The following is a 14,184-nucleotide window of genomic DNA, read 5'->3' on the forward strand; positions in this document are numbered from 1 at the left end:
AGAATGAAGAGTAACCATACATTAGGAGAAATTGAGCTTTAAGTTCTCTGACTTTTGATGAAATCATTAGTGAATATATTTTGTCTGATTTTTCTAAAACATTTGCATTTAAATCATTAAAACTTTTTGCTATACAAAAATAATTTTGGAGTTGTTCTGATTGCCATATTACTGGTATTCATTTAATTCACTGTTCTCTCTGTGACCGTAGATGGTCATTTATATCAAAGGAAGTGCGATTAATTAAATGTTCTATGTATTGTTATAATAACCCACATAAGTTTCCTGTAGATAAGTGCTTTTTTATTTTACCAACATTTTGGTCAGAGCTTGGAGATGTACAGGATATACGCGCTAACATGCACGGTGTAGAGGGATGCAGAAATTAACTTTGCAGATTGCAGTTGGATATAGATAGAAAGCATTGTTATCTGAAACAATATCCAATTGTTTTCACTGACCACCTCACCTGAGACACCGTTCTTGGCAGGCCGGATGAGAGGTTTCTTGGGTAACTTTACCTGGCCCTAACTAAGCAAAGGGAACGTTTCCTTGATCAACTTTTTTACTTGCTACTAGCGCATGCCAATATAGACCTAAGATGCAGCTCTTAACGCACCAGTTATGTTAAAGGAGGTGACTCATTTCTTTTTGCTCTTCTCTCTGATTTAGCTTCTTTATGTAACTTTGAAGGGTGTGTTTTCACTTGACATTTTGATTGAGAGCCTCACAGTTTGGAATGATGTTATTCGGATAATGTAGTGGCACTCCGGTTCTTGTTTAAATTGTGTTTTTCATTTGGGTCAGATTCAGAGGTCATGAGTAAGATTTATGAGGATCCAAAAGAACAAACTGGGAGTGAGTTACGGAGGGTAAGAGTAGGTAGTGCTTCAGTGCTGTGTTCAGGGAAGGGATCCCCAAGCTAGTAAGTGACTGACTGTGCCTTTTGAACCGAAGTTTCTCAAAGAGTCCCGGTTTCTGAAGTGGCCGGTGCAGATAAATAGCTTGTATCTCAGAGAGTTATAAACCTCTAAGCCTTTAAGTAACTTGCCCTTTCTCACATGATTCTCCAGTGGATAACTGTGTGCCCAAAAGGCTTCTGTGATAGGTCTATTACTTGGAGGCAGTGTGACTAACACCTAATACCAAGGGTTCGCATTTGCTGGGGAAGAGGATTCTGATGGTTACTTCATTGACCAGGGCAAAGAACCTTGCGTGTTTTTCCTGATCAGTATGTGGTGTGTGAAGGCTCTTGATATTTGAAAGTTTTTATGTTGATTTTTTCATTTTGGAAAGGAACTGCCTGACTTACTTTCACTTTCGGACATCATGTAAGGAAGGGAAGGGGTGTGTGTTTGTGTGTGTTTTCTCCATACTGTTCTTTAGCGGGGAAGCTGTGCTGCTACAGTTACAAGACATTATGAAATTGATTGTTTAAATTTGTCCGTTTCTGAGTTCCGTGATGTATTTTCATCTTTCTTATGAGTAGCACAGTAGAGTCAGGAAATATTATTAGTTCCTCATCAAAGGCAACATTATGTTAAATGCTGTAGAACGAGAGCCATATTAGAACTGTCCAAAGCCCAGAGGGATATTTTGAAAAATTTGAATTTGAAACATAAAAAATAGATTAAAGATTACTTTTCTATGACAGTTCAGAAATGAGGTCAATTTAACATACTCCATTCATTCTTTCTTAATTCATACTGTCATCTCTTAGAGGTTTTTACGTTGTCTTGTTACAACAAACATTACTGATTTGTAATTAATACATTAATTACCTATATTCATTCATTAAGTAATTTATTCAGCAAACATTTACTTTGTTCTCTGTATGTAAACAGGTGTCTCTGAAATGCTTGAGAAATCATTCACCTAAGTGTTTTAATATATCCCATTATAATCTGATTTACACAATTGAACTTTATTATTTATGAAATAAGGGTTTACTAAGTAAACATAAACTTCAGCACAGCCCTTATGCGGTGTATCACAAATTCTGACTTTTTGACGGTTTATGGCATGTTAATGGTTTCTGTCCTGCAGGGTTTCACTATCGTATGACCCACTAATGTGTGTGTTGACTTTAGCTAATGAAGCTATTCAGTTTTAGGATAGTGATCTTTCTGTCGAATGATATTATCTCCATCTTAAAAGTTGATTTAGGATCAGCTTTTGGAGTGAGGATAACAATAGGAGAGATTAAGGGTCGGCCTCTAACCCTTACAATCTGCGATTCTTTGGAGCTTGGTTTCTAAGAGGATATTGGCAGCCTCTTAAACATGATTTGCAGCTTTCGGGCTTTTTGCCCCTCTTTGTGAGAGGTGCTAACGCTGATCTTTGCATCTGATGTGAATTCTCTCAGAGGCTTTTAGACAGGGATATCTGTCTGGGACTTGCTGTTCTCATACACTTTGCCATTAAATAAATTTTGTGGGTGTGCTGTTTTAGAATTTGGCCATGTTTATTATTAATCTACTTTTTTCTGTAGTCTCCCATTTAGTGTCAGAGTGCACACTAAATTTTTACAGTGCTCATGTATAAATTTGTAGACAGATTATTTTTATTGCTGATTTGATACTTTGGAATAATCCTTCTGGAACAAAATTTAGAAAAAAATTTCTGAAACATTTTATTATCATTTCGTTGTAAATGACACCTCGTATGTTTATGGTCCAGCAATCTGTGCTGACCGTCAAGCCATATGTATTACACAGAAACCACAGACCTTTGCCTAAATATTGCATGAGCTTAATAAATTGCATGTAGTTTGTATAAGATATAACCTGTAAGTTTCCTGTTAGCAGCTCCATTATTTGAATTGTATCCATTTCTGTTATAGGAACTGGGCAGATTGCTTGCTTTCACTGAGCCCCACAAATGCCTCCTTCTATCACATGCCCTGCTTCCCAATGTCACATAGAACAAGGTTCTAATAATAAACTTTAGAGCATGTGGTTACTGTGGGATTTCTTACCTTGCATTTCTTTAACCTCTGGTGTACCTCAAGCCACAACAAGCAGCTGCATTTTAGCTTTCCAAAGGATTTAAGCCATTAGGCACAGTTACACATTGAATACAAAAAATGTTGTGTCAAACAAGGCTCACACGAATTATATAGAACATGAATGATCTAACATAAAGCAGAAGCTCTGGAATTTCAGAGCTGAGACTAATCTTGTATGTAGTGATTTATTTAATTTTTAGTAGGGAAAGAAAGATGTTCATTGTGTATTCCTTGGTGCTTCTCTGCACTAAAGCGTGTGCCTCACAATCATACTTTCTTAAAAACATTTTATGTTAATCATGGCCTACGTGATGTTGGAGTACAATTCAACTGATGGCGAACACGTTTCAGTAGTTTATAAAAAATTCTGAGTAAAAAAATTCTGTGAAAATCTGTGGTCCCTTTGGAATTTCATATTCAACTTGAGGCAGTTAGGAGAGGCAGGAAATGAAGTAGATCCGGTGTTCTTAGAGCGAGTCTCAGGGGCTCTAGAATTTTTTTGTCACAGCACAGGGCACACTTTCTTTCATTAGGTACTTTGCCCCAAAAAAGCGGGTGAAGAAATAGAAACTATTCCTAAGTACTGTACTTTGACACCAACCCATCTAGTTTCCACCTTGCATGTTATCTCTGCCCATGACTTTGCTTCTGATGTAAACCCTATCAAAAATGACTCCCTTCCTTATACATCTTCCGTAGTCCAGTGCCAGTATGGCTTTTCCACAGATTTCTTGGACCATTCAAGCTCGCATCAGATTCTTCTTCCCCTGAAATTCTACAGCACTTACTGATCATGTCATTCATTTGGGCAGCTTCAGTATCATCTGCATTATGCTGGTATTTATGTCTTCATGAGTGTTTATTTGCCCACCTTGTCCACTATGTTTTAAGGACCAGGACTATCTTAGACTATTTTGTATTCCTTGCAGCACCTGCCACGTAATGGACACAATCACTTGTTGAATGAACAAATTTTTAGCAAGTAGGTTCATTTATACCTCTTCATCTGCTCTTAGCATGTTTTTGAACTGTTTTATCTTTGCTGACCCCTTCAGCCTGCAAGGGAAGAAACTTGGGGGAAAAAGCAAAGAAAGAAGGAAACTCTTATTTGTTGAACTCCTATTATGCACCAGGCACAATGCTGGGCTTTTATCACTTTTGACCTCATTTCACCCTCCAAATAATCATAAGTGGCAGGTTATTATTATTCTCATTTTACAGTCAAGGAAACTGAGGCACACAGCTTGTAAGTCATAGATAAGTTCAAACTAAAAGACTATATATCCCCCAAGACTGTACTCATTCTAACACAACCAACCTCCCAGATTTATTCAAGATGTCTAGAAACGAATTTTTTAAATTAAACAGGTGTGCAAAACCCAATCCAAATATACAAAAATCTGAGTTCATGATATATTAGCAAATTCAAAAAGATTTCTTGATTTACAAAATAATACCTTGAAGCATGAAACTCCATGTGTATATTTTTTATAAAGTTGTAGCATAAAATCTTAAAAAAACCCCAACATAGTTATTGAGAAAAGCTATACCAACCATTCATATGAAATCTGAATTTCTATTTTTTGGGGGAAAAACTTGGCTTTCTTTCATAGTTTAAATTTTTACTTATCTACCTGCCATAATATAAGAATTATTTATGTAAAATGATCATAAATATCATGATTTCTAACCTGTTCTTATATTAATGTTAATGTTTATTATAGAATAATATTTGGTATTTATTTATGAAACTGTTCTATATTTGTTTAACAATGGTTTGGCTTTTGAGAGTGAGCTTGGTACAGAGGGTCTTGCTGAGCGTATTTAGTTTTCTCTGATATACCTGTGGGATGACAGCTATAGTTACACCCAATACAAAGGAGTGAGTGAGGAAGTTTGGACATTGGGAGAAGGAGAATGATAATCAATAGCTACAGCCTGAGTGCCTCGAGTTTGCTGACTTGCACTTTGGTATCGGGAGGAAGTTTTCAAGTCCTGGCCCAGCGTATGGTTGATAATAGTCAAAAGAAAAGAGAGTTCTTCTCCTTGCCCAGACGCGTGGAAAATATTAGATTATTATATTTGTATAAAGATGACAAGTGTAAATGTCATTCCCAGTGTTCCATTTGTTTTACTCTTCAGCACCCATAACCCAGGGAACTGGAGTCAACTTTCCAATTGGAGAAATCCCAAGCCAACCATACTATCATGACATGAACTCGGGGGTCAGTCTTCAGAGGTCGCTGTCTTCTCCACCAAGCAGGTAACTGAAAGAAGCTGCTCCTGTTCTCAGTCTGTGTGCAAGTAGGTGGGTAGGGAGGTATGCAGATAGTTAGGCAGGAAGCGAAGCAAAGGGTTAGAGAGCTCTTGCTGATTTCACACAGATTCTTCATCTTTCCTGGTGAAATTTATTTTGACATTTGAAAATTCAATGTAATTGTTACTAAAGCATTTTTTAAAAATTGGAGGGGTGACCAGGGAATTATGAAAATATATTAATATTATGATTTTTATCCTGTTCTGTGAAATACTATAATTTTACAAGTTAACTAACTCTTTTGGTGACTTTAAGAATGAGGTTACCTTGGCAAAGAACCCTGGTTTATGATTGACCTATCCTGGTAACTTTTAAACTAATACCATATCCAAGCTGGGGACAATGAAACATGAAAAATAAAATGTGCCATTTACTTAAACATAAAAGCAAAGGCCTCATCCTAGGCCAGAGTTTGCCAAGTGCTTCGATTAGTTGATATTCTTTGAATTATTTATTGAACTCCCAGTTACCAATGAAAATATTACCTGCTCTGAGATTTGGTTTAACCAGCCTTCTTTGTAGAGGGGCCACAGTGAGATTACTTTGCTTTTTAGTTCTTGGTTGACATTCTCATTTTTCTCTCTTGACCTTCTTATTGTAACTTTTCAGTCCCCAAAGAGGCTTTCTATTTAAATGAGGGTTAGGTAGCATGGAAAGTCACTGTGTCTAGGACTTCATGATGATATGTTCCACTGTTACCGAATGGTAGGAAAAGACTGAGTTAATGAGAAGGAAAGATGAATAAATAGTATAGCTTGAATGGTTTTCTTTTAGAGTTGAATCTTCAATATATGAAGACCCATTTCATTTCCAGACAACGAAATATACCCATGATGAAATATAATAGCATCATGGATTCCAGAGCAAAACATACATTTTTTAACATTAACTTTTTAAAAGTAAAATATATCTGGCTAATGAGTTTCCTATGCTATTTTTATAATGAAAGTTTATTGCCTTTCAGTGAATTATGAAGCTGTGCATATTTGTATGTTTATTATCTAAGTTTAATATTATATAATTTATGGTCAAACTGTATTTTTATATAATTAGATTGCATAGCAAGATATTTTGATTTATTATCATTAAAATAGTCTGTGACCTGGTGAGATCTTAAAACTGCTATAGTTTTTCTAAATTTAAAATGTGAATAGTAATTTCTTATTTTGTCTAATGGATCAGTATGCTGTGAACATGGTGTTTCCTTATGGTTATTTGGTATCAGACGTTTTATCATTCAGAATAAAAATGGCTAAAAATTTCTCTATTATTTCCTTCTGAAAATCTTTTCTCCCTCATTTCAAATTTTCCATATTTACTGCTAACTCAGAGATGGGAGAATTAAATCAAAGGAGGGTTTTAAAAATATGTACCTTCTAACTTTGCGTACTGTAAGAGAAAACTGAAGAACTATTAGTTACTCTCACTGTGGTTTAGTATGGATGGAAATTGCCACCTTCTGCGTCATGTTAATACTGTGTGAGTTGTGAGTCAAATATTAATTACAGGCATATCTGTGAATGCCTCCAGGTTTTGGAAACAGTACAGGAGAAAGAGCACAGGTTACTTTGTGTCAGACTGCTTCCGTTAACATGCCCTGGGCGACTCACTGAATTTCTCCAAATTTGTCCCCCACGTGAAAGAAAAGGGAGGACTGGTTTATGTGTCAGCCTCCTGAGGCCAAGTCCAACTCAGAAACCCTGTGACATTATCCTGCCACTTCCTTAATTCAGAAGACATCTTTTTTAGTTTTTACCTTTATGGATGTGAATAGGGACTTTTTTAATTTAGGGAAAAATATCCATTTTTATAGTCAATTAACTGCTTAATAGGGTATTGGTGGGGATATATGAAAGGAGTATATCAAGCTATATGGCATGCACCATAAAATAGCTCTTTAACCTCTGCTCTAAATACTCATGTTTCTTAATAATTGAGATGAGCCATGTTTTCTTTATTAAAATACATCATTTTAAAAGAATAATGTGTGGTTTGAATTTGGCAATGGCCTAATTTCATGGTTGAGCTTAAGAATAAAGGATCAATAACCTAATTTTTTCAGAAAAGATGAAGAAGAAGATGTAAAATAGTTTATAATTAGTAAAGTACTATAAATTATTCACATTATTAATTATAGGGTTACTAATAGTAATTACTATTTAATAAGTATCTTCTAAATGCCATCCACTCAACTAAGAGCTTTACATTTAATAACTCATTTAATCCCCTCAACCACTCCCCTTTGAACTAGGTTTTATTATTTCCATTTTATAGATGATTAAACTAAGTTTAGAAAGGTTAACAAGCTTACTATTAGGTAGTAATGAGTAGCCTAGATTTGATACTAGGCCAGTCCCACTCTGAAGCTCATGTCCTGCTCTACTCCATTACCTTATCTTTGAATTAATATGAAAGGATTACATTGTTAATATCAAGTGCTATGCAAATGTATGTTATTAATATTGATAATAATTATAAGAGTCAGGTTTGGTCTTAATAACAATTTTAAAATTAATACATATATCGCAAGAACTTACTTTTTACTACTAAAATTTCTTTGGAAATACATTTCCAAGGTGAATATAGTAAACAGTGTATTTTTAGGCAGGTACAGGTGTAATATAGGATGATGAATGGTATGTACAACTGGAAATGGCCTTACTCCTCTTTATGTGTCAAGTTCTCACCCTCCATTCAAAAGGATTCTGAGATACTGTTGTGTTTATGGAAGTTTCCACAGTAAGAGTCTTCTCAAATTGCATGCTCTCAGGTGCTCCACATCCTGCTAGAAAGCCTGTTAATGTAACTCCTGTCGTATTTTAACAGCAAAAGACCCAAAACCATATCCATAGATGAAAATATGGAACCAAGCCCCACAGGAGACTTTTACCCCTCTCCGAATTCACCAGCTGCTGGAAGTCGAACATGGCACGAAAGAGATCAAGGTGAGTAACAAGGAGATGCCTCTGGGGACTTTAGAGTAACATGCCAGCTCCTTTCATGTTTCATTTAGTCAAAATATCATAATTGAACCAATATGGATTATTTTTTTTTCATGAAATGACTGCAGTAACATTATTTTCAAGATAATGTACTAGTCAAGTGTTGTCAAAGTTAACTTTGCAAAATCCCATGTTTTACGTGTTTATTGGGCTTTAGTTTTCAGACTGAGTGATCTTTTAGAGCCCCTGTTATGTATGGTCTGTCTACCTCAGGTGGTTGAATCGCAGCAGAAACACAGGTTTTGGTCGGGTTCGATCAGGGTGCTTCTCTGTGGGGTACTCCAGGGAGGGGCCAACCCTCCAGCTGCTTGCAGGTGCCTGTTACTGGAAGGTCCCCTCTGGAAGGGGCCTACAGTTCCTTTTGGACGTAGTCACGGTGTAAGCAATAAGTAAACGTGGGCTGTAAGGACCTTTGTTTCTGAGCCAACCTAGTTATACTTTTTAGATAAAACTAAAGCCCAGTTTCAAGAAACTTTGGGGGAAATATAACTTTGAGAAGTAGGTATTATTTGGTTCTCTGAATTCAGACTTAGCTTCATTTTATTCTTAAAGTCTGTTGCAACGACTTTCAACCTGTGCGCCACAAGACCTTTTAAAACATGCTTACCTGCCTATTTAGGCAGGGGCACCGGCCTCTTTTCCCTTAAGACTGTCAAATAAAGAAATGATAACGGCCAATGCAACAATAGCCATCCGGTGTGAATGAATCAAAATTATACCTATTTTTTGGTCAGGTCAGCAAAAAATATATTTTTTGGTGTGCCGCAGAATTTTCGTAATTAGTTTATGTGTGCCATGAGATAAAAAGGGTGAAAATTGCGGGTCTGTTGAATTGCATGTATTTCATCAGACATACCCATGCCTTTTTGCCATAATTTAGAGGGAGATTAGTAAGCCTGGAAATAGGAAAATGAGCTAACTGCAATTTTTGTTGGTATGTGTGCATGGATGCAAGTATGACTTATATCTGCAGCATAAAAAAATGTATTTGAGAATTGTCTTTTAAATCAAGTTCTATATTTTATTAAAAATGTAAAAGAAAAGTGCTCTTTATTGGTAGTTTTCAGCCCATAACTTGGGTGTGTGTATCTGGGGTTTGGGAAGCTGTATGTCGAGTAATCTCAGGAAACAAATGATATAGCAGTAAAAGTGAAAGTCAGTTCCTTATTCAGGACTACATAGTGTTGCTCCAAATTTTTATAGTGAGTGCCTTAGAGTTTAAGAAACCATGAAAATTTCTCATGGAGGAATTGGACTTTGAGTCCAGTGGGTTTCCTTTAACAGGCTGAGATTTTTAACTAGAGAAGAAGGGGCTGGCATGGACATAGGCAAACGCTGTGCAGAAGTCAGTTTCAGAATGGCCATGTGTGCCCTGTGCCTGGGCCCTGTGCACGTGGGAGGAAGTAATGGCAGATGACAGAGGTCATTCTAAGGACATTCTGGAAAACCAGCTGGAGAGTTTGGCTCTAAGGACAGTTTTTCCAATCTGTTCTTTAGGCTGTAGACAAAATCATCTGCATAAAACAGTGAGGTCAGCCCTGGCCGGGTAGCTCCGTTGGTTAGAGTCTTGATCCCCAGTCAGCACACATATAAAAATCAACCAATGAATGTATAAATAAGTGGAACATCAAATTGATATTTCTCTCTCGCCCCCCCACCTTCCCTTCCTCTCTCTAAAAAATCAATCAATTTAAAAAACACCCCATAATGACGTCATATCACTCTTTGTTTCAGATCCTTTAGTAACTCTCCATTCCTCTTAGAAGAAAATGAGAATTCCCTCATATGACCAAAAGGCCCTATTTGTTGTCTGTGCGTCCTCTGACCAACACTCCAGCCTCAACTGGTGCCATCTGCTTCCCCTTCTTACACTTGAGCCCACTGCTTTGTTTAGATTTGGGAATATAAAACCCAAGACCTTCATGTAAGCCATGTCCTCTAGAAGCTCCTCTTCTGACTCTTCATGGAAAGTTTTTTTGTCATTATCCAGGTCCACCCTAAATGGAGGAATTTTAATCAGGTCTTACTGTTTTTCTCTCTTGACATTCAGTATGGTCCCTGTACTCATAATATGTTATTACATATTTATTTATGGGATTAATTATCTCAATCTGCTTACCTTATGATGTCAGCAACTTTATCTATTTTGGCTACTATTGTGACCAGCACCTAGTGATCATGCACAACACTTGGTGCACATTAAGGGCACAATAACTGTTGAATAAATGAACCATGGACAGGCAGAGCACCAGTCTTATTAGTGAAAGCAAGAAAAAATAAGGACTTTCATCAGACTTGCAGAAATGAGGGTGTAAACAAAATCCTCAACCCTTTATATTTTATTGCCTGTTTTACTGACATTGTCAGTTTATTCTAAACAAAGCCATATTTTCCCCATCAGAAGTTATTCTGGAAAAGATTCTAATGGTAATAACATTGTGAATGTGTGGGAGTGGATATGTTGTTCAGAAGTGTAGTGTTCTTTATTACAGAGAGTGTCACTTTGTGAGAATTGATTCCCCTCTCTGCCTTTTGAATAAAGCCAATCTCAAATCATATTATAAAACATTTTTGAAAAGTGGAAGGGAAACTGTCATTCTTTCTTTTTGTAAAATCATTGTATTGTCTTGGTGATTTTCTTTTGTCAAGATGACTAGAATTCTTGGAGAAGTCTGTAAAGGCATATTATATTAAGAGTAAGGGAGAATGATCCATTCTCAAGTGGGCTTAAAAAAACACACACACTGTCACTTTAATTCTGAAGACCCTGAAGACTTTGTAATGTGCACAATAAGCCATTGTAGAAAGACGACTTCAACTACAATGTAAAAATGAGGGCAGTACAGTACTATCTTTATAAATTTACTAAGCCAAATGCAGTCCTTTTGTTCTTAGAAAATTGCTTTAAAAAAAAAAAAATCAAAGTAAAATGCCCCATGGTTGTTCTTGTCCGTCTTCAAATGTTCTTTAGAAACACTTGTCTGCCATGAAGGGAATTTTCTAAAGGGCATATTGAGTGCCACTCAATATTTGTAATGGCTTTAGTACATGCCTTATACTTGTTTCTCCCACAAAGCCCTGCACTAATTGGTACTCAATAACTAGTTATTAGTTGAGTAAAATGTGCTTGTGTTTGTAATTGGCAGCAATGTTTAAATTTTGCTATTAATTATTTCCTGGGTACGCCTTATTCTGCTGTGTTAACTTGGCATTAAAACCTATTCTTGCCATAGCCCTTAGCAAAACTGATTTTTGAAATATGAGAATTAAAAATAAAATTAGGAACAATTTGTGGCATTCTACTTACAGTCTGAAACCCCAACCTAAACTGTTGAGATTTACTCCAAGTAGGCAAAAATAAAGCATAAAATATGACCATTTGGAAAAGAAATTAGGCAAAATTTTAATATAAAATTTAGATTCATGTAACAACAGGTGTTCATGTAATTTTTAATAACTTAATGGAAAAAAGAAATTTTATTTTAGCATATTACAAACATAATTAAATCTTTGTTTTTTCTTTTCAAAACACAAAAAAGTTACAGTTTTCTGATTATAAAAGTATTATAATTCTTAATTTTTCAGACTACACAAACATTTTAAAACTAACCACTGTTTAATAGTGTTAAATGTTTGGTAGGAATCTATATAATTTGCTAAAATTTCTTCTGATGAGTAGTGATGGAAATTAAATTTGTCAGCACCTACATTATGTAATATTTACATTTTTATTTCATGTTCTTTTAAAAATAGGGAAGAAGGAAAGAGAAAAAGGAAAACTGGGTCACTAACAAGGGCTATATAGACACGGTTATATTTCTTTCCTAGATTCTAAAATATATATATATTTTTTGCTTAGGTCTCTATGAATTTCCCAGTCTTGAAAAACTATCTGCTTTTACCTCTATTGAAAACTTTCTTTTTTGGATACTTGTTTCCATCATTTTAGATTTTAATGGTTTAATTAATAGAACCAGGTTAGCTTTTCAATATGCATGTTGAAAATTTCTTTTATTTCAATTCTTACACCAGAAAAAATAGCATCTGAGGTCTTGTCTACCTTAATTTTTTCCTCCAGAGCCAATTCAGAGATTTGATTCCTAGTTGATGTACTTGTCTTGAAATCATTAGTCATCTTTTGTAACTTCTGGTAAAAAAGGAAGAATAAGAGGCGGGTCTTGTTTTTTTCTCTAATTGAGGTTACTTTCAAGGGACTAAATATAGTTGTATTTCATTGCCCAGGAATTTAACAGACTAACCATGCTAATAAGTGTGCTTGAAAATTTGAAGCAATTCTTTATCACTGTCACTTTGCCATTGCCGTCTAATAGTCATTGATTCATCTATGTCAGAATATAAAACTTCTAAAACACTATTTAGTAGACATTTAGTGATAGTGTGAATATGTTTGTAATATGCAGCTGGGGTTTTTAAATGGAAATTTTAGCAGCTTCTCAGTCTTATCAGTATTTAAACAACTTATAATTTTAGATAAAATGTAAATTCAAAATTATTTTTTTGGAGTAATATTTTATTAATTCCTGCACACTAAGGATTTGAGATAATTGGACTCAATTAACATTTATCAAATGCCTATTATTTGCCAGTAATTTTTCGAGGTACTGGGCATGCAAGTATGAATAAATTAAATTTATTCATACCTGCTGAACTAAATAACAAATTTTTACTGTTATGAAAAAAGGTGGTTCATAGAGAATAAATAATGTAAACCAGATTATGAGGGGAATGTCTCCATGCCTAAAAACTAGCTTACTTTTTAAGCACCAGGAGAAGTAATTCTTTAATTGATGTGTTAGCAAAAACTAGCACTGCTTAGTGGTGTATTGGTATGTAATTACAATTTTAATAGTATTTTAAAAATCTATACTGGACTCTTAATAGTCAATATTTAGGCATCATGTTTTGGTTGCTTTAAGTATTAGAAAATAACATGATTTTAAAAAAAATTACAGTTTTGCTATATGAATAAGTCTCTTCAGCTCATCTTTGTGAGGTTTTAATACATTTCCAAGCCCTTGAGATTTATTTTGACCATTTTGCAAATGTTCTCATTGTAATATAGCCTTAAATCTTGTGCTGAATTTCAATTTACACTTTATTAGAGTTTTGTATGAATATGGTATTAAATATCCAATGAATTAAGCCAGAGACCTCAAGTGAACAATTTGGGCTAGAAAGTATTAATGCCGGCTTGTATCATGATATCAATCAGGTATAGGAAATAAATAACAGTAAGTAAGAGTATGATAACATATTAATAGAACCAGGATCAGAGACCAGCAGTTTAAGGAATATTAATAGATATACCAGATATCTGCAAGAGCATTCAACTAAGTTTGGAAGATTCTATTTTAATAAAAATGTAAACTTTTTTAAAATGAATGAATTTGTAGAATATTTAATACACTACTGTGTGCTGTGGATGTGAATGTCCATGAGTGAACATGGACTGAATGTGTTTATTAGGTTTATGAATTCAGAGCCTTTTTTTTTTCCCCATTCAAAAATCTATAGGGTCACACTTTGGAGAACAGTGCTCTAGCTGTGACCACACTACAGTCTGAAAAATGATATCGTCTCAAGATTTCTCTAGAGCTGTGGGAGCTGGGCGAATGGGCAGCTTTCACAAATAGCTGAATAACTGCTATCTGGGAATCATTAATATTAAATGAAGTTCTAGAAAATAGCAAGACAAACAGCTTAGTAATCTTCCTGGAAGAATTTTTAAGCTCCCTTTGGGGACCAGATAGAACACCAACAATTCCTCACATTCTTAGAGCCTGTATCACAAGGATTAAATATCAAATTTTCAACTAGACAAAATGAGACATACAAGT

General features: G+C 35.1%; 1 protein-coding gene across 5 annotated transcripts in view; it reads left to right on the forward strand.

Annotated features, from left to right (window-relative positions):
- Nucleotides 1–14,184, forward strand: part of NFIB (nuclear factor I B) — a 222,057-nt gene that overhangs the window by 153,793 nt on the left and 54,080 nt on the right. For all 5 annotated transcript variants that reach the window (XM_087822657.1, XM_016214290.2, XM_016214297.2 and 2 more), the window contains exons 5-6: nt 5,150–5,270; nt 8,151–8,269. In XM_087822657.1, the coding sequence (XP_087678783.1) occupies nt 5,150–5,270; nt 8,151–8,269 (240 nt within the window). The remainder of the gene's footprint in view (nt 1–5,149; nt 5,271–8,150; nt 8,270–14,184) is intronic.

Source organism: Miniopterus natalensis, chromosome 12 (genome assembly GCF_054644295.1).
Source record: "Miniopterus natalensis isolate mMinNat1 chromosome 12, mMinNat1.hap1, whole genome shotgun sequence".
NCBI lineage: Eukaryota > Metazoa > Chordata > Mammalia > Chiroptera > Miniopteridae > Miniopterus > Miniopterus natalensis.